Below are 22,078 nucleotides of genomic sequence, written 5' to 3' on the forward strand. Positions count from 1 at the left end.
ACACATACCCACTGTGGAAAATTGCTGCATGTTTTTGAAAAATAAGAAAAGAAAAAAAAAGAAAAATAAGAAAAGAATTAAAAAAAAAAAAGAAAAGAAAAAAAGAATTCAATCGCCCGTGTTCATATAACGCAGGAATAATCACTTTATGTGTTTATTTGTGCATGCGTTTATTTCTGCATCCTTATGATGCATTTTGGAAAATTTTGGAAAATTTAAAAATGCAGAGAAAATGGGTGACAAACACTCCAATACCCGTCACCTAGAATTAGCAGGTGTTAGCATTTTGTCCTCTTTGCCACAGCTCATTTTTAATGATAGAAAGAAATCGTTTTGGTTAAAGTGGAAGAAGCCCTGTTTTTCCCCAGCCCCCCTGGAGGAGACCACTTTCATGATTTTGGTTTGTGTCACGTCCTTTCCTTCCCAGTTTTCTCTACCATGTTGTGCATCTATCTTATAGAGAGAGAATCAGCATGTGCACACGGCCGTGAGCCAGACTCTAAGCGTATAGGGGGCTGCTGCGCTTGCTCTGCTGTGAGGACGGGTCAGGCTTGCTGCCCGCGGGGATTCTCACCCGGCCTCCCTCTCCTAGAACCGGCGGACAGACATCCAAACCGCAAAGCCAGAGGACAGCTGCGGACGAAAATAGAGTCTGGCGAAGGCACAATTCCCGTGCGATCCAACGCAAGCCTCCAGACGTGGGACGGGGTGCTGCAGGGTGAGAGGCTGCTCACCATGTCCTGCAGCGACAAGATGGCACGGTAAGGCCTCCTGCCCGCAGGCTGCCTGCAGGCGGGGCTCGCCGCTCTGGTTCGGGGTTTCCTCCGTGTTTCCTGCTCTGTGTTCCCGGCCTTCTCTGGAGGACGGAGGCCCTATGCAGGGTTCTGGGGGCCACCATGTGGGGATCGAGCTGCGGCCCCCGTGCCGGAGGCTCTGGTCGCCCACACGGCTTTGCCTCTGTCCTTGCACGTATGGGCCACCCACAGTGACGTGTAAAACAGTTTGCTCCCAGAGGAAAGGGAGAGGGTCCTCATTCCTAGAGGAAGCCACCTTAAAGGTCCCGTCCGCCACTGCGTTGCCACTTTGGGTTATTATAGGTGCAGAGTGTCCCTGGCGTCACATGCCAGGTGGTGGCCTCTAGGGAGGCTGGGGCTGCTGCAGACCCACCCGTTTGCATTTGCTTGACAGATGTTTTTTCAAAGATGCGTCTAGGCCAGACTTTTTAAAAAGCCTCATTTCTTCAGGTGTTAGTTCCAATAGCTCTGTTTTTATTTTTTAACAAATATTTACTTGGGAAAAAAAAAAAAAAAAAGTGGGATCCCCGGGTGGCTCAGCAGTTTAGCGCCTGCCTTTGGCCCAGGGCGTGATCCTGGAGTCCCGGGATCGAATCCCACATCGGGCTCCCTGCATGGAGCCTGCTTCTCCCTCTGCCTGGGTCTCTGCCTCTCCCTCTCTCCCTGTGTCTCTCGTGAATAAATAAATAAAATCTTAAAAAAAAAAAAAAAAGAAAAAAAAAGTAACATAGATGGCAAAATTTGAGCGGTCCAGAAGCATGTAAGCCAGAGAAGGTCGTCTTCAGAGCTCCACTGTGCCAGCCATCGTGAGCGGGTCCGTGACTGCCCGTCCGAAGCTGTCACAGCCGACGTGCGTGTGCACACACACGGCCCTTTTCAGTTGTCTGTAAGCCTTTCGTGTGTTGCTTTTCTTGGGTGGACCTTGTCAGGGAACCTCGGGTGCACAGAACGTGATTCCTCACACACTGTGGTCCGTTCCCCCCAAGCACGGGTTTTTGCTTATTATGTGTCCTTCCTGTCGACTCTCCGTTCATGTGTGCGCGTGCATGTGGTGCCTTGAAAACTACACAGTGGTGTCATTCTGGGGCCTTTATGTGTGTCGTTAACTTGTAGAGATGGAACTGTGCTTTAAGCGCCATTCTGCATCTCATAGTTCCATTCATCCCAGCGTTTGTGACCTACCCCCGATGCCGTCATAAGCAGCAGGTGGATTACGTCTCACTCCTGCAGAGACGCTGTCGTGGTCATGGACTGCGCTAGGCCCGTTCCCTCACGGTAGAGACTTGGGTCTGCTCTAAGCCTCCTCTGAGGCTCAGCCTTGAGTTTCCGTGAGTGTAGCTTGTTCTACCCAGGATCCCCGCTGCACACATGTAGAACCTCACCAGTGATGTCACACGCACCCCAGCCCGGGTCACACCAGTTCACACTTACACCAACAGTGCATCATGCTAGTTTCCGCCTCATTTTAATAAAAACTGGTGTCTGCTGGGGCTGTGGGGCAGCCACGCGTTGTTCGTCTTTCTCCCTGCGGTTGCCCGTTGATACCCTCTGCCGTTGGTCTTTTGGATCTCACGCTTTTTCCATCTTGATCTGCAGACGTTCTTCCTCCGGTTCCTACTGCAGTCCTTGAGAGTTTCAGACATTCCGTGTCAAAAAAAAAAAAAAAAAGACATTCCATGTCTTTTCCTGCCCAAACCCATGTTTTCACTTGATCCGTACCATGCTCCTCTTGAATAGAAAAGTTCATTTTGTTATTACCTTATTGGTTAATTTTTCACCCTGGAAAGTGATTTGCACTTCCAGGATCTTATTTAAGAAATTGCTCCTCAAATTAAGAGCATAAAAATACTCTCCTATGTTTTTTTTTTTTTCTGAGATTTTTATCATTTTACTTTCAAATTCAGGCCTTTAGTACAGTTGTATTATAAGTAATAATTTGGCTTTATTGTTTTAATATAGTGAATCAGTTTTCCGGGTACCACCTACTAAATAATTGACGTTTTCCACAGTAATCTGTGAAGTCATTGCTGTTACATACTGAAAGATGGGTCTGTTCCCAGCCTCTCAAATCTCTATGAGCTCAGAGTTAGATAGAATTGTACAGATTATATAGTTCACAGAGATGTTTGCGATTTTTGATGGATTAATTTCTGGTACTTTATACTTCCTGTATTACATCAGAATTATCTTATTGTCTGTTATATATTATGGATAATTATTACTGATATAGACAAACACTGTGGATTATTTTTATTACGGTAAAAAATACATGACATATAAGTCACCATTTTTTTTAAGTTTTGTTTTTTTTTTTAAAGAGCAGTTTCAGGCTCACAACGAAATTAAGACGGATATACAGAGATTTCCCATATACTCTATCCTTGCACACGCACAGCCTCCTCCAGTTACACATCCCCCCACCCACCCCAGAGTGCACATTTGTTGCAGTTGATGGGCCTATATGGACGCATCATAGTCACCAAAGACCATAGTTTACAGTAAGGTTCACTCTGGGTGTTGTTCATTGTCTGGGTTTGGACAATTATTTCATGACATGTGTTCATCATTATAGTGTCATATAGAGTATTTTCACTGCCAAAAGATCCTACATGCTCCACTCTTTCATCCCTCCTGCCCCTACCCCCCACCCCCAGCTCCTGGCCACCCCCGAGCCTGCCCCATTTGCACAGCTGTGCTGTTCCCAGACAGTTGTGTGGTTGGAGTTGCATGGTGCACAGCCCCCTCACCCTGCCTGCTGTCACCGGGTCACGTGCCCTCACGGTCCCTCCATGTCTTCTCATGGCTGGATGGCTCATTTCCTCTTAGCACTGGGTGCGCTCCTGTTGACTGGATGGGCCGTCTCCTTGTCCATTCACCCACTGAGGAGCACCGTGGGTGCTTCCACTGTTGGCAGTTCTGTAAACATCTGTGTGCAGGTTTTTGTATGCACCCATGTTTTTTGCCTTCCTTGGGTAAATACCAACAAGTATGATTGCTGAGTCATGCGGTAAGAATATGTTCAGTTTTGGGATCCCTGGGTGGCGCAGCGGTTTGGCGCCTGCCTTTGGCCCAGGGCGCGATCCTGGAGACCCGGGATCGAATCCCACATCGGGCTCCCGGCGCATGGAGCCTGCTTCTCCCTCTGCCTGTGTCTCTGCCTCTCTCTCTTTCTCTCTGTGTGACTATCATAAATAAATAAAAATTAAAAAAAAAAGAAAAAGAATATGTTCAGTTTTGTAAGAAACTATGGAACTACATGTAGAGAGCTCCTAAAAACAACAACAGAATACCTGAGTCAAAACTTCTCAAGTCCTGGAGAAAGGACTTGAGTAGACACATCTCCAGGAAGATGTACAGACAGCCAGTGAGCACATGAAGATGCTCCACATCCCCAATTGCTAGGGACATACAGACCAAAACCACAGTGAGATACCCCCTCACACCCATGGGGTGGGCTCCTGGCAACAAAATAGAACATAAGATAACAAGAGTTGACAAGGGTATGGAGCCCTTGGAACCAACCCTGTGTGTGGTTGGTGGGAATGTAAATGTTGCAGCCACTGTGGAGACCATATGGCAGCTTCTCAAAAGCATATAATTGCCATGTGATCCAGCAAGTCCGCTTCTGGGTGTTTGCCCCCAAAGAACTGAAAGCAGGGCCTCCAGGGATACTTGTTCACTCATGGTCACTGCGGCATTATTCACAAGAGCTAAAACATGACGAGGTGTCTGTTAAGATCTTTCACCCACTTTTTAGTAGGGTAGTTTGTTTTCTTTTGGGGTTTTCTTTTAAGATTTTATTTATTTATTCATGAGAGACCCACAGAGAGAGGCAGAGACACAGGCAGAGGGAGAAGCAGGCTCCCTGCGGGGAGCCCAATGTGGGACTCGATCCCGGGACCCCGCGACCACGCCCTGAGCCAAAGGCAGACACTCAACCACTGAGCCACCCAGGCGCCCTTCTTTTTGGGTTTTAAGAGTTCTTCGTATATTTTAGGTAACAGTCCTTCTCAGATGTATCTTCTGCAAAGTTTTCTCCCAGTCTGTGGCTTGTCTTCTGATTCCGTGGATGTGGTTCTTTAAATTTTCCTGTAGTCCGTCCTATCAATGATTTCTTTCATGGATTGTGCTTTTGGTGTTGTGTGGAAAAAGTCATCGCCAAACCCAGGGCCATGTAGATTTTCTCCTGTGTTGTTATCTAGGAGTTTTATAGTTTTGCATTCTACATTTAGGTCTGTGATCCATTGGGAGTTAATATTTGTGAAGGGTGTAAGGTCTGCGTCTAGATTCATTTTTTGGCACGTGGATATGCAGTTGCTTCAGCACCACTTGTTGAAGAGACTGGTTGCTCTCTTGTGTTGCATTTGTTTCTTTATCAAGGATCAGTTGACTGTTTCCACGTAGGTCTGTTTTTGGGCTGTCTGTTCTGTTGCCTTGATTCAGTTGTCTGTTGTTTTGCCAGTACTACACTGTCTTTATTACCATTTGGATTTTGAATCCAATTCCATTGTATGTGGGTGTGGGGGGGGGTTGGTCCCTCACACATCGAACAAGGAATTCTCCAACACCAGCTGGGTGTCCTACAATCTCCCTGTACTTCTGACCAACCAGCTATATATTGGAGGTCTCAAGGACCTCTTCCTTGGGTTCAATTAATTTGCTAGAGTGGCTCACAGATCTCAGAGAAACATTTTACTCACCAAATCACCAGATTATTATAAAAGGATATAATTCAGGCATAGCCAGGTGAAGGGCTGCAGAGGGCAGGTCAGGGAGCTTTGAGCCCTCTCCAGGTGTGCAGCTCTCCTCACATCCACATGCCCACCAACCCAGAAGTTTCAAACCCTGTCCTTTGGGGTTTTTATGGAAGCTTCATTACATAGGCACAATTCACTAAATCATGGGCCAGTGGTGATTTTTAACAAATTAAAAAAAAAATTTTAAGTAATCTCTACACTCAACATTGAGTTCAAACTTATGACCCCAAGATCAAGAGTTACATGCTCTATCAGCTGAGCTAGCCAGGTGCTCCAAATCATTGGCCATTGGTGATTAACTGAATGTCTAGCCCCTCTCCCCTCCCTGGAGATCAGGGGGTTGGGACGGGAAGATCAACTCTAAACCAGCCTTCAACCTTAGGTGTTTTCTAGAAGCCATCTCATTGACAGAGTAGAAAACACCTGTCAGGTTCTCATCACTCTGGAGATTCCATGGGTTTTTAGGAGCCATGAGCCAAGAACCATGGATCAAGACCAAATATATATAAGGCCAAAATATAGTTCTTATAAATCACAGCATTGCAATTGATGTAGCTTTATAGTAGGTCTTGAAGCCACATGGTGTCAGTCGTTCAATGTTGAACCAATATGTTAGTTATTCTGGGTCTTTTGCATCCATATGGACTTTAGAATCCTTTGTCAAGTACCTGCAGAATACCTTGCTGGGATGTCGATTGAGACTCATTGAATCTGTAAATGAAGTTGGGAAGAGCCGACATCCTGACAGCAGTGAGTCTTCCTATCCATGAACATGGGCTATCTCTCCCATTTATTTAGTTCTTTGATTATTTTTTCAGAGTTTAGTAGTACATATTTTGTTAGATTTATACCTATTTAACTTGGAAATGGTACTATGTTTTACAATTTCAAATTCCACCTGTTTCTTGTTAGTCACACTGACTTTTGACACCAAGGTACGATGGTAATTCAGTGGAGAAAAAATTTTTAAAATGAGCAGAATATTTGAATAGACACTTCATCAAAAAGGATGTCAAATAAGTGTGTGATGAGACGCTTGACACCAGTAATTGTCCACTGGGACATGCACGTGACGTATAAAAGCACACGCATCAGAGCGCTGGGCATATGCAGTGTGGACAGTGATACAAGGGCTGGTGGTCTTGTCCTAGGCAGAAGGACAACTGCTTGTGAAGAGTTTGGCAGTTTCTTAAAAAGTTCAAGATGTGGGACACCTGGGTGGCTCAGCGGTTAAGCGTCTGCCTTTGGCTCAGGGTATGATCCTGGTTTGGGGATCAAGTCCTGCATCGGGCTTCCTGTAGGGAGCCTGCCTCTCCCTCTGCCTGTGTCTCTGCCTCTCTCTGTGTGTTTCTCATGAATAAATAAATGAAGTCTTTAGAAAAAAAAAAGTTCAAGATGTGCCTACTGCACATCCCAGTCACTGTGCTCCCTGATGTTTGTCTCAGAGAAAAGGAAGCGTGCATCCAGGGTCACACACGAGTGTTCCTAGCATCTCTCTTTGTAATCATCAGAGAGTGGAAGCAGCCCACACGGCATCTGTAGGGAAGTGGATATGTGCTTGGTGCTGTGTCCACACGGTGGGATACCCCTTGGAGAAAAAATGAATGAACAATGATACCCAGGGCACCATGGGGTTATGCAAAGTAGGGGAAACCAGACAAACAGGAGTGCTTGCTCCATGGTTCCATTTACATAAATCCTAGAGAACCATACTGACCTCCAGGGACAAAGCACCTCAGTGGCTGCCCGAGGCGCGGCCAGCATAGAATAAGGTCTGAGGGGACTCTGGGGGTGATGGTCTCCAGGGCACACACGGAAGTCATCTCTTGGGGTGCCTGGTTGGCTCAATCTCCGTTAGGTGTCCGACTCTTGATCTCAGCTCAGTCTTGATCTCAGGGTCATGAGTTCGAGCCCTGCGCTGGGCTCTGTGCTGCACTCTGTGCTGGTGTGGAGCCTACTCAAACACCTCTCACCACCGTGTGTGCCTTACTGTGCACGATGTGGTGCGTATTCCCAGAAGAGGAAATCAGAGTGGAAATTTAAAAATGATTGTGAATAATTCACAAAAAAAAACCCCACAGCTACTGAGTTACAAAGAGAACAAATCCAAATAAATAGAAGGAAACAATAAAGAGCAGAAATTATTTTTAAAGGCAACAGAGGAAAACAGGAAATGCTAACAAAGCCCCGTGTTCGTTCTTTGGAAAGGACAGTGATGTGAGCAGAGCTGGCAAGATTGACACGAAGAGACAGGGACAGAATGGAGGGAGACGGGCCAGCCCCACTGGGGATGGAACGGGGGATGGTCAGGGACGCGGCCGACACTGCACACGCCGTGCGTAGTTATGTACAGGATTGCAGGAGACTTGGTCACCAGTGTGACATGGAGTTAAAGTGTCCATTCCTGACGTGGACTCAGCGTCGGCGGAGGGCTTCAACAGAACACGGAGTGTCAAAAACACTCCACCTGCCAGGCCACAACAGGCAGGAAATAAACTGAACAAAATCAAAGTGGGGGGGCGGGGACGAGGAGCCATGGAGAAGGGGACCCGCCCCTTGGATGGCTTGTACGCCAGCTCTCTGCATGCTTGCAGCGCCAAGCATCCCATTTCGGGATCAGAAAAGTAGGGAAAGATCCCCAGCTCATTTTGTGGGATCATCACCACCCTCATCCCCAGACCAGCTAGGCCAGTAAAGGGAGACAAAGTGACAAGAGCCGTCCTCCGTCACACACACACACATACACACACCAAGCCCGATTGTGCACTTTGAGCAGTTTGGTCAGTTCCTTACGAAGCTGTGACTTTAAATGCAGTTTTAATCAAATGTCATTTTATCACGGCCCTTGAAAATCCGATGGCTGCACCCCGATGGGAGAGTGGCAGTAACGGGCAGTTCCTGACGGTCAGAGGAAATGGAAACGATATGGGAGTTCATTTCTGTCGCACAGAAAGGTCCCACGGCAGGTGGGTCGTCCAGAATCCGTCCTCCTGCCGCATCGAGGGGGCGTCTCCTGTCCTCGAGGGCCCACAGTGCCCACCAGATCCCCGGCGCCTGGTCCGAGTTCCCACAGCGGGAGGGAGGCCAGCCCGGCCTGCCTTCCGTCCACACTGCCGGCTGCGGGCCCGGGCTCATTGGACAGCTGCGCTCCATCATCCAGAGCCCCGTCTAGGGCCGCGTCTCGCTGCGCAGGAAGCTGGGGCGAGCGGGCTGGCCTGTGACCTTCTGAAACAGGATGGAGGGAAGGGAGGGGGCCTGCCCCTGCAGCCTCCGCTGTGCTCGGCAGACACTCCTGGAAGGAGGCACGCAGGCCCGTTACTCAGCACACACAAGCCTGTTCCAGGTAGATTAAGGAGCCGAATGTGAAGAGTGGCTCCTGGCAACCTCCACTTAAGCAGGCTCCCCAGTCAAGGCATAGAAAGCCCAAATTAGAAAGAAAAATACAAATAAATTTGACTAAATTAGAAATTTAAAACTTATTTACCGATAGGTGTAGGGGAAAGAAAAGCCACATCCTGGGAGGTGAGAACCCAGCTGGTAAAGCCGGTTCCTGCAGCTCAGTGATGCAGAGGCGCCGACTGGGGGTCTAGAGATGGGGGTCGCACGCGGGAGCATAAGTCAGCTCGGGGACGGGAACCCTCACGACCTGAGCCTGCCCCTGCACGCTGGGTCCTCATCGTCTGCGGGGAAAGCAGACGCCGTGGGGACAGCTCCCACACCTGCTGCCTCTGTCGCCGCCAGACGGGGGGGTCCCGCAGACACTTCTCCAGGACTCTGCGGTGCCTCCAGAGCTCGCAGACCCTGCAGGGTAAGGGCTCGCCGCACAGGACTGCCCCCCCACAGGCCCCAGTCACCAGAATCAGGCACCCAGAGCCCACATTCTGTCTGACTCGCCTACACGTCGGGTTTCCAGGAGCCCTCTCTGGTATAATTTGCTAATACAGCTCGCAGAACCCACTTACCAGCTTATTAGAACAGAACGGGGGACAGCCAGGTGGAGAGGGGCCCAGAGAAGGGCCTGGGCGTGGAGCACCCCCGCCCGCCGTCTGGGCACACCCCCGTCCAGCCCCTGGCGGTGTTCACCGGCCTGAGAGCTGCCGAGCCCCTCTGCACGGCCCTGTGCAGGTTTCCGTTACTGGCCGTCACCCTGGGTCACGGCTGATGAACCCACCCTGCACTCTCTGGCCGCCCCCGAAGTGGGGGTGGGATTGGGGGTTGGCCCGAGTGGTCCGGCCCTCTAGTCCCCGGACCAGCCCCCATCCTCCTCGAGTCGCCTCCGTAGCAGAAGCTCAGGGACGCGTGGACGGGGATTGTTACTCAGCGTCTCACCAGCACGGGGCTGAGGCTAGAAAGGTCGTCCAGGAGTGCCTTGGTGGCCCGGTGCTGCCGGCTGCCTGCAGTCCTGTCCTTGCCCCGAGGGCGTGAGCACGACCCTGAGAGGCGCAGCTGACCTGTGTCCCTTACAGGCTTCTCTGTCCGACAGACGGACGGCACAGCGTCGGGGCTGTGGGCAGGCGGAGGGGTGAGGGCTGCAGTGGGCCGGGCGTGGGGAGGGAGGGGCAGTGCGGCAGGAGGGTCCCCGGTGCCGTCTGTCTGGTGGGAGCCGGGAGGAGAGTGTCGCCACGGGGACTCATAGCGAGTCCTGTCCAGGAGCGGGGGGGGGGGGGGGGGGGGGGGGGGGGGGGGTCTCGGTTCTTTTTTTTTTTTAAGATTTTATTTATTTATTCATGAGAAACGGAGAGAGAGAGGCAGAGACACAGCAGAGGGAGAAGCAGGCTCCATGCAGGGAGCCCGACCGGGGACTCAGTCCCGGGTCTCCAGGATCACACCCTGGGCCGAAGGTGGCGCTAAACTGTTGAGCACCCCCGCTCCCCGGCTGCCCGGGGTCTGGGTTCTGATGACCGTGGCCGCTCCCTCAGCTCTCCTGTCTTCCTGTGCACAGGGTCAGGCAGCAGGGGTGTGGGGGGGAGGGGGGCCTGGAGGCCCCATGTGGGCGCAGGGAAGCTGCTTGGGAGGAGGTAGAGGGGCTGGAGCACCTTGGCACCTGCACGGTTCTGACCCGTGTCTCCCAGCGCCCACAGCCGACCCCGTGCCCTCACGTGGGGTGGACCGTGGGGTGGACCGTGGGGTGGACCGGGCACCAGGTGGAGGTGAGCGTGCACACCCGGCTCGCGTCGAGTCATTCTGCTGCCTTTGCAGGGGCTTGCTCGGGACGTGGGCTGCGGGACGCTGGCTGCACCCCCTCACCCCAGCCCTCCCTGAGCCCGGGCAGCAGAGCTGCGTGCGGCTCCGTCCCCCCAGGGCCTCCGCAGAGCGTCAGGGCCCCTAGAGGTCTTTCACGAAGCACGTGTGCAGGGTTAATGGTGCGTCACCAGCACGGGTTCTGTGAGATCACTGTTCAGACGTTTGCCCTGGGAGGCTGGGTTCCCCTAGAGATGGTCTAAAGCCCTATACAGGCTTGAATTTACATAAGAAGGGGGGCCCTGTGGCGTTCGTGAGCATTGAGCCATTTCATGCTTTTTCTTGTGAGAGAGGAAAACCTGTGTTTGAACATCCTTCTTGGGGGGGGGAGCATGCAGGGTGGGAGTGGGAGGGGAGATAGGGAGGTGGGGGGGCAGATAGGGAGGTGGGGGGCGGAGCATGCAAGAGGGGGTGGGGGATGGGGGTTGGGGCGGTGGGGGTGGGGTGAGGGTGGGGGGTGGAGGGGGTGGTGGTACCCCTTCAGTGTGTACCTACTGACGGGTACGTGGCCCGTGTATAGTTTAAGTGCGGGGACGTATCAGTGAGGAAAGCAGACGGAAGCCCCTCCCTTGTGGAGCTTGCACACTGGTGGGTGGGTGGAGGCAAGTGATGACCAATAGACCGCAGGTGATATGGGGGGGGCACCGAGGAGGGCCCCTGGGCGTGGGTGGGACGGCCCTACCCAGGGACTTTCTGCAGACACAGAGGTGGGGGTGCGGTGCCAGGCTGCTGGGCCTGGGAGGAGTGGCCAGAAGCCCCCTTGCCTCTGGTGGCCCCAGCAGGAGGGGGATGGTGGGGAGGAGGCGCCAGGCCAGCTGCCCGGAGGGGCCCTCGCAATGACTGTGTTTTCTAGGGAGGAGAGGGGAGTGTTGGAGGGTTTGTGCACCAGGGCATCCCGGCCTGTTTCCCAGGGGCCTGCAGCCGCCCCCCAGGGATGGGCCATGGGGGTGGGAGGCTGCGATGAGCAGCGGTCAGCAGGGCGGTGGCCTGGAGCGGCCTCCTGGGGACCCACTGGACACTGCCCTCCGACGCCTTCCACGAGGGTCCAGGGGCCGCTGGACGCGGGCGCAGAGTGCAAACACAGGTGCAGCCAAGGTGGACCTGGTGGCCCTGCGGTGAGAGCAGAGTACAGGGCCACGGAGGGGCTCTGCACCCCAGCCCCACGTCCTGGCCAGACCCTGCAGCCCCCAAACCCAAGCCCAGGGTGTTCCTAATGACGAAGTTTAGGAATACAGGTGAGGCCCGGAGCCGACGGCCAAGAAAGGATTCCGGAGGCGTCTTTGGTGCAGAGTGGGGGGGTTTATGGAAGCCTGGGGACGGCCCGTGGGCAGGAAGAGCGGCGGCCTGGGGCCTGTGAGGGGAGGCTGGTTACACACCAGGGAGTTGGGAGGTGAGCAAAAGGGAGATTTCCAAGGATTGTCACCTGCTAAGGAGGACCTAGATGTGGGAGGCCTTGCCATTGTCACATTAAAGATTGCCTTTCCCTCTGGCGGGAGGCATTAACATGAAGACAATTGGAAACTTCCTGAAGAATGTCACACATGGGGGGGGTCGTTTCTGGGTTATCAGCTGTGCTTTGTCCTCAGCTGCCCATGCTCCCCATCACTAAGGTGGGAGGGCTCTGCACCCCAGTCCAGGGCCTGACGGGGCCCCACCTGGGGCTGAGCATCTGTCATCCTCAGGAGCCCGGTCTTTCGGTCTTTTCCGTTTCTTGGAATCCTGCTCCCCCTACCCCTCGCCCTGTTTGCCTTCTGACTGCTCCGTCCAGCGGCCTGGGCCCAGGAGCACGTGATTGTGACGCCCAGGCCCTTGGGCCCCCTCAGCTATCCTCCTGGCACAGCGCCCTGACCCTCCCCTCCCTGCCGAGCCTGCCTCACCCCGTCAAACCAGGCTCTGCTGAGATCGCCTCCCCCCCAGCAGGAAGCCACCAGTTTGGGGTTTTCAAGGTCTCCTTTGTGGTTATTTTTATTGGAAGTGATAAAAATGTACTTTCTCTTTGGAGTCTCCTCCCAAGAAACGTGGCTCGCCTGCCCTCGTCTCAGCGCGGAGCCTCAGGGTTGTGCGTGGGGAGGGAGGCCGGAGAGGGACGGGCACGGCCTAGCATGATGGTTGAGTCGCCTTTCCTTTGTGTGCGTCTTCCTCGTTGTTGACCTTTGTACCCACGAAAGGGCGTCCGGCTGCCAGGCAGCTGTGGGTCGCGCTGGGTCGGCGCCACGCCTGACCTGGACGCGCCCTCTCCACTCAAGACCGTGTTCCCTCTGTCTCCAGGTGGAACGTGGTGGGCGTGCAGGGGTCCCTGCTCAGCATCTTCGTGGAGCCCATCTACTTCTCGAGCATCATCCTGGGCAGCCTGTACCACGGGGACCACCTCTCCAGGGCCATGTACCAGCGGATCTCAAACATCGAAGACCTGCCCCCCCTCTACACCCTCAACAAGCCTCTGCTCAGCGGCAAGTACCCCTGCCGTGTGGTCGTTCCCCTGTTCAGACCAGCCTGTTTGCCCGTACGAGTCCCACAAATGGAAGCAGCACAGGGACGCTGCTCGGGCTGTCGGAGACGCCCGGGCCCCTCAAAGAGGGCGGAAGGCGATGTTTTAGGGCCTCCTACAATTCCTCTTTTGACTGATTGAAAACGTTGCCTCTTATAGATGCGTGACAGCCCAGACGTGGCCCCTGCGTGTTTTCCTTTCACTTGTATGCGTGTCTCCAAGTCCTGTCTCAGTGGGAGACACGACAGGTGTCATGAAAAGTACGCAGGTGTCAGCTGTCCAAGGTTAAGTGGGGCTGGGCCGCCCGGGCCGCGTCCTCTCAGTGCCGAGCTGCCACCCTCAGAGGGAGCCCCGCGCCCAGCCGGCTCTCGGGAGGTGGGCGCAGGTGCACCCGGGATGGGTCTGTGCTGTGTGGGCGGAGCCTCGCACCTGCCGCGAGTGCCCGTGGTCACGGCTCTGTTTGCTGTGTTCCCGTAGCGCCTCAGTGGTGACCGGTGAGGGCCGCAAGAACTCTTGAACGCGGGGGCCCTAACTTCTCGGTTCACCCCCCGCCTTTAAAGGACACGGTGAAGGTATTCTTAACCCTTTTGAAAAATCTCATTCTACTTACTTTTTTTTTAAAGCTCAGAACTAAAACCATAATCCCAAACTAAAACGCGGTTCTCCGTGGTGTGTGCGTGCACGCTGCCGTGTTCGTGGTGCTTGGCTGCTAGCTCGCCTTCAGCGGCAGGAGAGCCGGGTGGCGTTTTAGTTGAGGGCATGGCTCCCAGAGCACATGAGGCCTGCAAAACAGGGAAAACTGGTGCTTGTGTCTGATCACACCTTGCAGCTCCCTAACGTCAACCAGTATCTTTTAAGAAAAAACACTGACTGCGCTAAAACTTGATAGCGAGTGATGGCAGCCGAGTGCCCGCGTGCGTTGACCGTCGGCTGCAAGGTAGGAGGTAAGCGTAAGTATTCTGTTGTGTGTTGGAACACGAGCTTCCCATGATGCAGAAATAGCTTTCCGTGGCCGCCGTGGTCGGCGTGTGAGGCTGTTTCATTCCAGCCCTGACTTGTCTCTGCCGCCCGGGGCACCAGACAGGTGCCCAGAGGAAGTCGTCCACCAGCGCCCCGCTGGCTAGTATCGCGTCCAGGGCCCACCCGTGCAAAGACGGGTCGTTTTGCTGAGGGAATGTTCGAAGGTGTTGAAAGGAGAGCTCATTTATAAAAGTCAAGTGTGCTGTTATCGCAGCACCTGTATGAAGCGCGTATGCACCTGTGAAAAGGTGCTGGAAACGGCGTCCGCAGGATAGACCCCGAAGCGACCCTGGGTGTGTGTGCCACAGAGACCACGTGTGTAACAAAGGAGCAGAGTCCATTCTTCCTTCTCCCGTCCCCGGCATCACTCCCACTCCCACACCCTGAAGCACACGACCGTGCGGCCTTGGCGGACACATGCCCGTGGGTGCAGAGGGCCTGCGGGGAGCTGGCGTGACCTTGTGGTCGCTCTGCCCCCGGCACCTTTCGCAGCCCGGGTTCCTGGTCTTTCCAGGCCGGGACCCTGCACAGTCCTCCTGGACACGTGCGCAGGACGTCTGTGAAAGACAGGGACAGCGCTGGGGCTTCGGGGCACACGGTATTTCTCCACCGCTGAGCCACTGCACAGCGTCACTCTGCCGTCAGAGCCCGTTCCACTATTTGAGGTCTTTTACTTTGGATCGTGCTTTATTTTGGAGACCATGGCGGGGTTTTTCCTCGAAGACGGTCCCACCCAGTCTGTGCAGCAAGCAGCTCTGGGGAAGATGTCTTCAGTCTGTGGGTTCCCGTGTGGTCGGCAGGGGCGGCGCAGCAGCACGCCGGGGCGGGGGCATGGATGCCACTCGGGCAGGGAACCGGCACAAGGTCCCTGCCTGGTCTAGGGCGGGTGCTGGAGTGGGTGCTGTCACGGCCCGAAGGCCTCGCGCAGGGGAGCCTGGAACATTGGGGAGGTCACACCCCGTTGCAATGGGCTCCACGGCAAAGCCCTGAAAACTTTGTTACAGGGAAGTCTTAGTTTAGTTTATTTATTATTTTTTTAAGATTTTATTTATTTATTCATGAGAGACACAGAGAGAGAGAGAGAGAGGCAGAGACAGAGGCAGAGGGAGGAGCAGGCTCCATGCAGGGTGCCCGACGCGGGACTCGATCCAAGGACCCCAGGGTCATGCCCTGAGCTAAAGGCAGATGCTCAACCACTGGGCCACCCAGGGATCCCAAGTCTTACGTTTAACGAGTGATGTGGACAGTGGCACAAGCAGGGCACTTGGGGTTGTTTCCTCCCGGTCAGGTGCACACGTGCGTGTGTATTAACAACGGTTCATGGCTGTCTGTCCTGCCCTTTCAGCTCCCGTTGTATCACAGATACAGATCCTTCCCGCGTGAAGGGTGGCGTGGCAGTCCTGTGGTCTGCGGCGTCCTCCGGGGGGACGGGGTGGCCACCAGCACAGTGCGAGGCACAGCCTGCTGGGCGAAGACCCACTACCTGCGACCAGAGCAGATCCGGGTGGACGGCAACGAAAGACGGAGCACGGGCGGCTTCTTAGTGCCACCAGGGCCAGATGAGCACGTGCTTCTCCTTCCGGCAGAGAAAGGAGATCTTTTCGAGAAGGCAGCAGTTCCCAGGAGGGAGCTGCCACCGTGGGGCCCTGAGCACGCGCGTGGCGCCCTGCCCTGGCGTGTCGGACATGGAAGCCTCTTGGACTCTCCTGTCTTCTTTCCAGATTAGTTTCACCCCTGGGACCTGCCAGCTTCGGAACAGCCCCGGCTTTCGATTTGCGTCCGTCGGCCTGAGTCTGCCCTGCTCCGCCGGCCGGGCCGCCGTCCAGGTGCACGGAGAGAACTGAGGAGGAGAGGCCAGCGGTCTGAGGCTCCCCAGGGCGCCGGGGCCACGGCCGGCTGCCACCCCCCCCAGCGTGGACACGGAGCGTGACATCCAGGGCAGCACCGAGGGAGCGAGTGGGTTCTCGTGAACCCGTCAGCGCGGGCCTCTGGGAAGGCAGGGCTGAGTGCGTGGCAGAGAGAAAGCGGAGGCGCTGCTGGCCTGCCAGGCGAGAAGCGTGTGCCTTGAGCTCGCGGAAAGCCACGTACCTGCTTATTGTGGCCGGAGGAGCTGCCGTCTGCCTCTTGCTGCGAGCGCAGGAGAGGGCAGGGGTGAGGGCGGGTGGCGGGGAGCGTGTGTTTCCCAGGTGGGAGCTCAGCGCCCCTGACGGCAGGAACGGGGACGGTGACGACAGGTCGTGGTGGGAGCCCGCCCAGAGGCCCTGAAGGTGTCGTCTAAACCCTTAAGTTCCCATGGACATGGTTTGCTTGTTGCTTTTTTAAAGAAATTTTGTGGGGGTCGTTAGTCATAAAGTGGTTACTTAATTGACATCTTCAAAGATTTTTCAGAAATATCAGTTGTTACACTTGATTCAAACCATGTCGTGGGGCAGCTACACACTCCTGCTGCCACCCATCAGGGTGCAACAAGTGCAACAGACCCTGCAGGGCTCGGAGAGCCGCACGGAACAGAGACGTCGGCCCTGGGGCTCCTCCTGGGCCTGCTGGCCTGGGCGCGTCCCCACCCTGCCTGGCCCCGTCCCTGCTGCACCCGAAGTCAGAGTGCCTTCTCCCGTCGGCCCCGCGGCCTGCTGGCGGGCTGGAAACCTTAGCCCTGCATGGCCTCGGGAACGCAGGGTCTGCATGACAGGCCCTCCTCCAGGCCAGGCCACCGGCCTCGCTCGTCACTCTGGACTCGAGCGCTCAGGCTCTTCCCGGAACTCAAGGTCGAGTCCCAAGAAGGGAGTCTTGTTTGGCCAGAGGCCCTGGCATGAAGCCACCTGGTGGGGTCGGTGGTGGCGCAGGAAGAGGAGACGGGGCCCGGGCCGGGAGAGCCTGAGACCTGCTGCCCCGCTGGCTTCACTCACTTCCCTGTCAGCTCGAGAATCATCGTCTTTAACGAAAGCCAGAATGAAAGTCTCACGCGGGGGGCTCTGCTCCTGGCTTAGATGGCAGGTCGTTTCACAGCCTTTTGGGTCCTCAGGTCTGCAGACAGAGAGGCCTAGACCCACGTGTCGTCGCTGCTGGGGCCACTCCTACCCGGGTCTTAGATTATTTGCACAACAGAGGTCACCTCCACCCAGATGGTTAACTACTCATTTTCCTGGTCAACTGAAAGTGGCCGATGGTTTCTGTAACGGGGACCCGTGGTGACCCTGAGGATCTCTTACCATCACTATGCCCATAATTCGCTTCTGATTACCCATTAGCATGTGAGAGACCACAGGAAGTACTTTTAACAAGGGAAATAAACAGTGTTGGGCGTTGTTCACTTGTGTCCATTATCAGGCCAACTCACAGTTTGTAGTTTTGCTCTGAAAGCTCTGGTTCGACACACGTCATTTACAGCAGCTGAGGGACGTTCATTACCAGCCAGGCTGCACCCGCTGTTCTGCGCCACAGCCTGTGATCAACTCATTACCCTAGTTCTCGCCTGTGGCCCCAGAAAGAGAAGCTCCGCATGGGTGTCCATCCCCACGGCGGTGTCGGCCCCGGGGACTCATAGACCTACGCTCTCGTGACCATTTGGGGGGCTTTCTGCCCCAGAAAAAGCATATGGTTCGCAGTGAAACTTTAGGCTAGCTATTGCTTTTTGCCTTATTTTCTCCGGTCTTGCTAAAGACGGCACTTTTTTTTAGCTTAAAATATAAAAGCTATCTGTAATTTAAGATCTTATTTTCTCAGTTAACTGTTTCTAGTATTAATGCAAATCGTTGTAACTCTAAGGTTTAACTATCATTCAATAGTAATGATAATATTTTGACCTTATTGTACAGAAGTAGTGGAATTGCTAAGGAAGATAACAGAAGCATTGTCCCTCATAAGGGAGAGGCCAGCTGTTTCCTCTGGGGGAGTCTCACCCGTGGTTGGGGTGTAAGTGGTTGGGGTCTCCTGGGATGCCAACAGCCAAGCAAGGACTGGGCTGGACCTCTGGACTCTTGGTCTAGAAGGCGATGTGGGTCCTGGCTGGACATGGCTCTCCCTGGAATCCGATACACAGCCGGGAAACAGGTAGGAGAAACCATGCCAGCTACCCGAATTGATCAACCAAGATTTTTATTCACAAGCATGAATGAACAACCATTATCATTTGAGGAAAGTTAACAGCACAGAAATGAATGAGCTATATGAGAAAACAGAACAGCTAAAAGAAAATAAACCCAATTCGAGGAACAGAAGAGAATATAAATAGCAAACCTCACATAGGGTATTTCTTGACTGTGGAAAGCAAATATCAGTTGAAGGTCTAGAAAGCATTCATTCAACAAACACCAGGTAAGTGTGTAATAGGCACATGTTGGGATGAGTAGTGAGCAGAACAAAACCCACCCTCATAGACTGGGATTCTCATGAGGGGAGAGGAAGGTACATCAAGTATATCTCTGATAACTCGGAGCAGGAGACTGTAAAACGTGAAGAGTTGGAAGATGTAGAAAGTTAATCCAGCGTCTTATCTGGTAGCATTTCAGAAGTAGAAAACAGAGAGGGGGAGATGACAGAAGAAAATTTAGGGTGTACTGAAGAAAGCCATGAGTATTGCAATGGAAATGATGCACTGGGTAGTGAGCAGAATTAACTTTTAAAAATCCATTCCTAACACATCTTTATGAATTTCAGAATAGCAAAGATAAAGAGAAGATGCTAAAAGCTTCTAAATGAACTACAATAAGTATCAGACTTACGTGACATTTATCAGGGACTCTGGGAGCCAGAGCTGAAGAGGAATCGTATAAAATGTATATCTAGCCAAATATTAAGCCTTAGGACAGAGTGATGATTTTCAGATATTCAAAGATTCAGAGGATTTCTTTCCATATATATTTCTTAAGAAAAAAAAAAAAAAAAGTGGGCATCCCGGGTGGCTCAGTGGTTTAGCGCCGCCTTCAGCCCAGGGCGTGATCCTGGAGACCCAGGATCGAGTCCCACATCGGGCTCCCTGCATGGAGACTGCTTCTCCCTCTGCCTGTATCTCTGCCTCTCTCTCTCTCTGTGTCTCTCATGAATAAATAAATAAAATCTTTAAAAAAAAGTGAGGACACTCTAGCAAAATGAAAAAGACATGTAAGAAAGAGAAAAATGTGGAATCCAAGAAAGAATACTTTGTAAATCCAAGAACACAATGACAAAAGATAATTTATCAGCAAGACTAAAAAGTAACAATTCCAAGTTAGAACAGAGAATCATGTCAGAGAGCTCTAAAAAGAACATTTTTTTTTTCAGAAGAAAGTGAATGCATTTTAACAAATAGCCTGAGAAACTAAATGGTCTTAATGATAATGTGAAAGTAAAATGTTTCTTTGCGAGCAGTTTTTTAAAAAAAAAGGAAAATGAAAACTCCAGGAAACACAAAAAGCTATTTAGGAAAGGAAGGGTAAACTAATGTACTGTGATGGCTCATTTTATGTGTCAAGTTGAATAGCCACAGGCCCCCAAATTAGACATTATTTCTGTCTGAGAGGGTGTTGGCAGAGTGAGATTAGCATTTGAATCAGTAGACTCCATAAAGCAAATTGCCCTCCCCAGTGTGGGTGGGCATCTTTTAACCTATTGAGAGTCTCTTCAGAACAAAAAGTGGAGGAACAAGAATTTACCTCTTTTTCCCTCCGCCTCACTGATGGAGCTAGGACGTCCCCTCTCACCTTCTCCTACCACTGGACTAGAATTTACACCATCTGGCCTGGTTGTCAGGCCTTTGGACTCAGACTGAAAAGCACTGCTGGCTTTGACCTAATACTGGTCTGATTTTGAGGAGTTGGTGTGACATGGGACAGGATCCACCTGAAGTTATGCTTGAAATGGTCTCCTTTAAGCAGTTTGGACTCTTTAACAGGATTAATTAACCCTGTCCTCTCAAGTCTGTCACACTATGCAGCTCTGCAGGGCATCACATGGTCACTGTCCTGGGTGGTTAGTCCAGACTCCTTAACTATACGGGTTACTTTCTCTTACTACAGACCCTAAAACTTAAAGTTAGCTAGAAAGCGTTCAAATTAAAACCCAAAGGCCTCAGCCACTCTGAGGTTAGATTCTCTTCAGTAATTCTTCCATCAGAGAAGCAGCCAGTGCTTAAACTGGATTCCTAGAATACGCATATCAGAACTGATGGGATGGAGCCATGGTTTCCCTTGGCAGAAGCATGCATGGCCTTGAATGAATGAGTGAAAAACGCCGAGCCAAGCATTTGGCCCAGAATTGAGAGGGAAAGGAGAGCAGAGCTAAATACGAAGCTAACTACAGGAAGAAGGAAGAAAATCGGGGAGAGACAGGATGCAAGAGGGAGGGATGGAACCAGGAACAAGGCTACAGGTCATCGTAAAATCTAAAAGGTGTTGATTCGAAACAACAATAAGATCTACCATCCGACAGTAGTATAACATCAGATAAAATCAACAGTCGGAAAAAAAAAATCAACAGTCGGAATCGAGGTGTATCTACAGGTATGGAGGCAGGCATCAGAATCTTAAGAGGATTCTTTATGCAGCTCTAATACTGAAAAATTTGAAAATCTCAACAACAGCCACCAGAGGACAAGCAAGATGTAAATTGCCAAAATTAACCCCAAAAGAAATAGAAGAATTTAAAAATTAAATAAATAAATAAATAAATAAATAAATAAATAAATAAATAAATAAAAAGAAATAGAAGAATGTGGCAAAGTAAGTTTCCAGCAAAGACACTGAAAGTATTATCCACAGATTACCTTCCAACAAGTTCTCAGAGTTTAATCAGTCTGTCAAAGAACATTTAATTCCACCTCTGTATAAACTTTTCCAGGTCATAGGGAAGAGCAGTTGACCTCATTCCAAAAGTGGGCGAAAGAGGCACAAATAAAAAGTAAACCACAGGCAGCATCACCTAGGACCAAAGATGCAAAACTCCTAAGTGTTTTTAATACTCGAAAACCAAATTTAACAACATACCCAGAAATCTAAGCATAGTTTGGTTGTGTAGCTATGAACATAGCTCACCTGGGAATAGATTCCAAGAGCGGATCCGGGGTCAGTACGTTACAGAAGTCCGCGCACAGAGCGTGTGTGCACGCGTGCTCTCAAGCACGCTGATGGTGTGTTTGCCAGAAGGATAGGGATTAAAACGGCGATTCTCGGGGGCAGCCCCGGTGGCTCAGCGGTTCAGCACTGCCTTCAGCCCAGGGCATGATCCTGGAGACCCGGGATCGAGTCCCACGTCGGGCTCCCTGCGTGGAGCCTGCTTCTCCCTCTGCCTGTGTCTCTGCCTCTCTCTCTCTAGCTGTGTCTCTACGAATAAATAAAATCTTAAAAAATAAAATAAAATAAAATAAAACGGCGATTCTCATCTGGGAAGGAAGAGTTCTTAGGAGGAGGGGAGGATTTAAGAAGCCTTACAGACTCTCCAAGAGTTACTTGTGGAGGGGTTTCCCAGATAGTTTTAGTTTTCGGGTTTTTTTCAGCGACCCCACCCACAAAACCTACCCAGTCGGGATCTCAGAGGTTGGACACAAGTGTGCTTACTGTTTAAAGCATAGATGTGAAGCTTCTATCTGCTTAATTACCACAAAAATGATCATAGTGGCTATCTCTGGGTGTTGTAGCTTTACTTTCTCAAGTTTGTGTGAATTTTTGAACTTCTGCAAAAATGAGCAGGTGTTAGTTTTCTTTTTTTGTTTTTTGTTTTTGTTTTTTGTTTTGTTTCTTTGAAGGTGCTAGTTTCCAATGAGAACAATATTTTTTCCTTTTTAAATTGCCCTGTAGTGTTTTTCA

General features: G+C 52.0%; 1 protein-coding gene across 4 annotated transcripts in view; it reads left to right on the forward strand.

Annotated features, from left to right (window-relative positions):
- ADARB1 (adenosine deaminase RNA specific B1) overlaps positions 1–22,078 on the forward strand; it is a 138,329-nt gene that overhangs the window by 101,780 nt on the left and 14,471 nt on the right. For all 4 annotated transcript variants that reach the window (XM_038581661.1, XM_038581660.1, XM_038581663.1 and 1 more), the window contains exons 8-9: positions 593–761; positions 13,061–13,242. In XM_038581661.1, coding sequence (XP_038437589.1) covers positions 593–761; positions 13,061–13,242 — 351 coding nt within the window. The remainder of the gene's footprint in view (positions 1–592; positions 762–13,060; positions 13,243–22,078) is intronic.

The sequence above is a fragment of the Canis lupus genome, chromosome 31 (assembly GCF_011100685.1).
Source record: "Canis lupus familiaris isolate Mischka breed German Shepherd chromosome 31, alternate assembly UU_Cfam_GSD_1.0, whole genome shotgun sequence".
In the NCBI taxonomy this organism is placed as follows: Eukaryota; Metazoa; Chordata; class Mammalia; order Carnivora; family Canidae; genus Canis; species Canis lupus.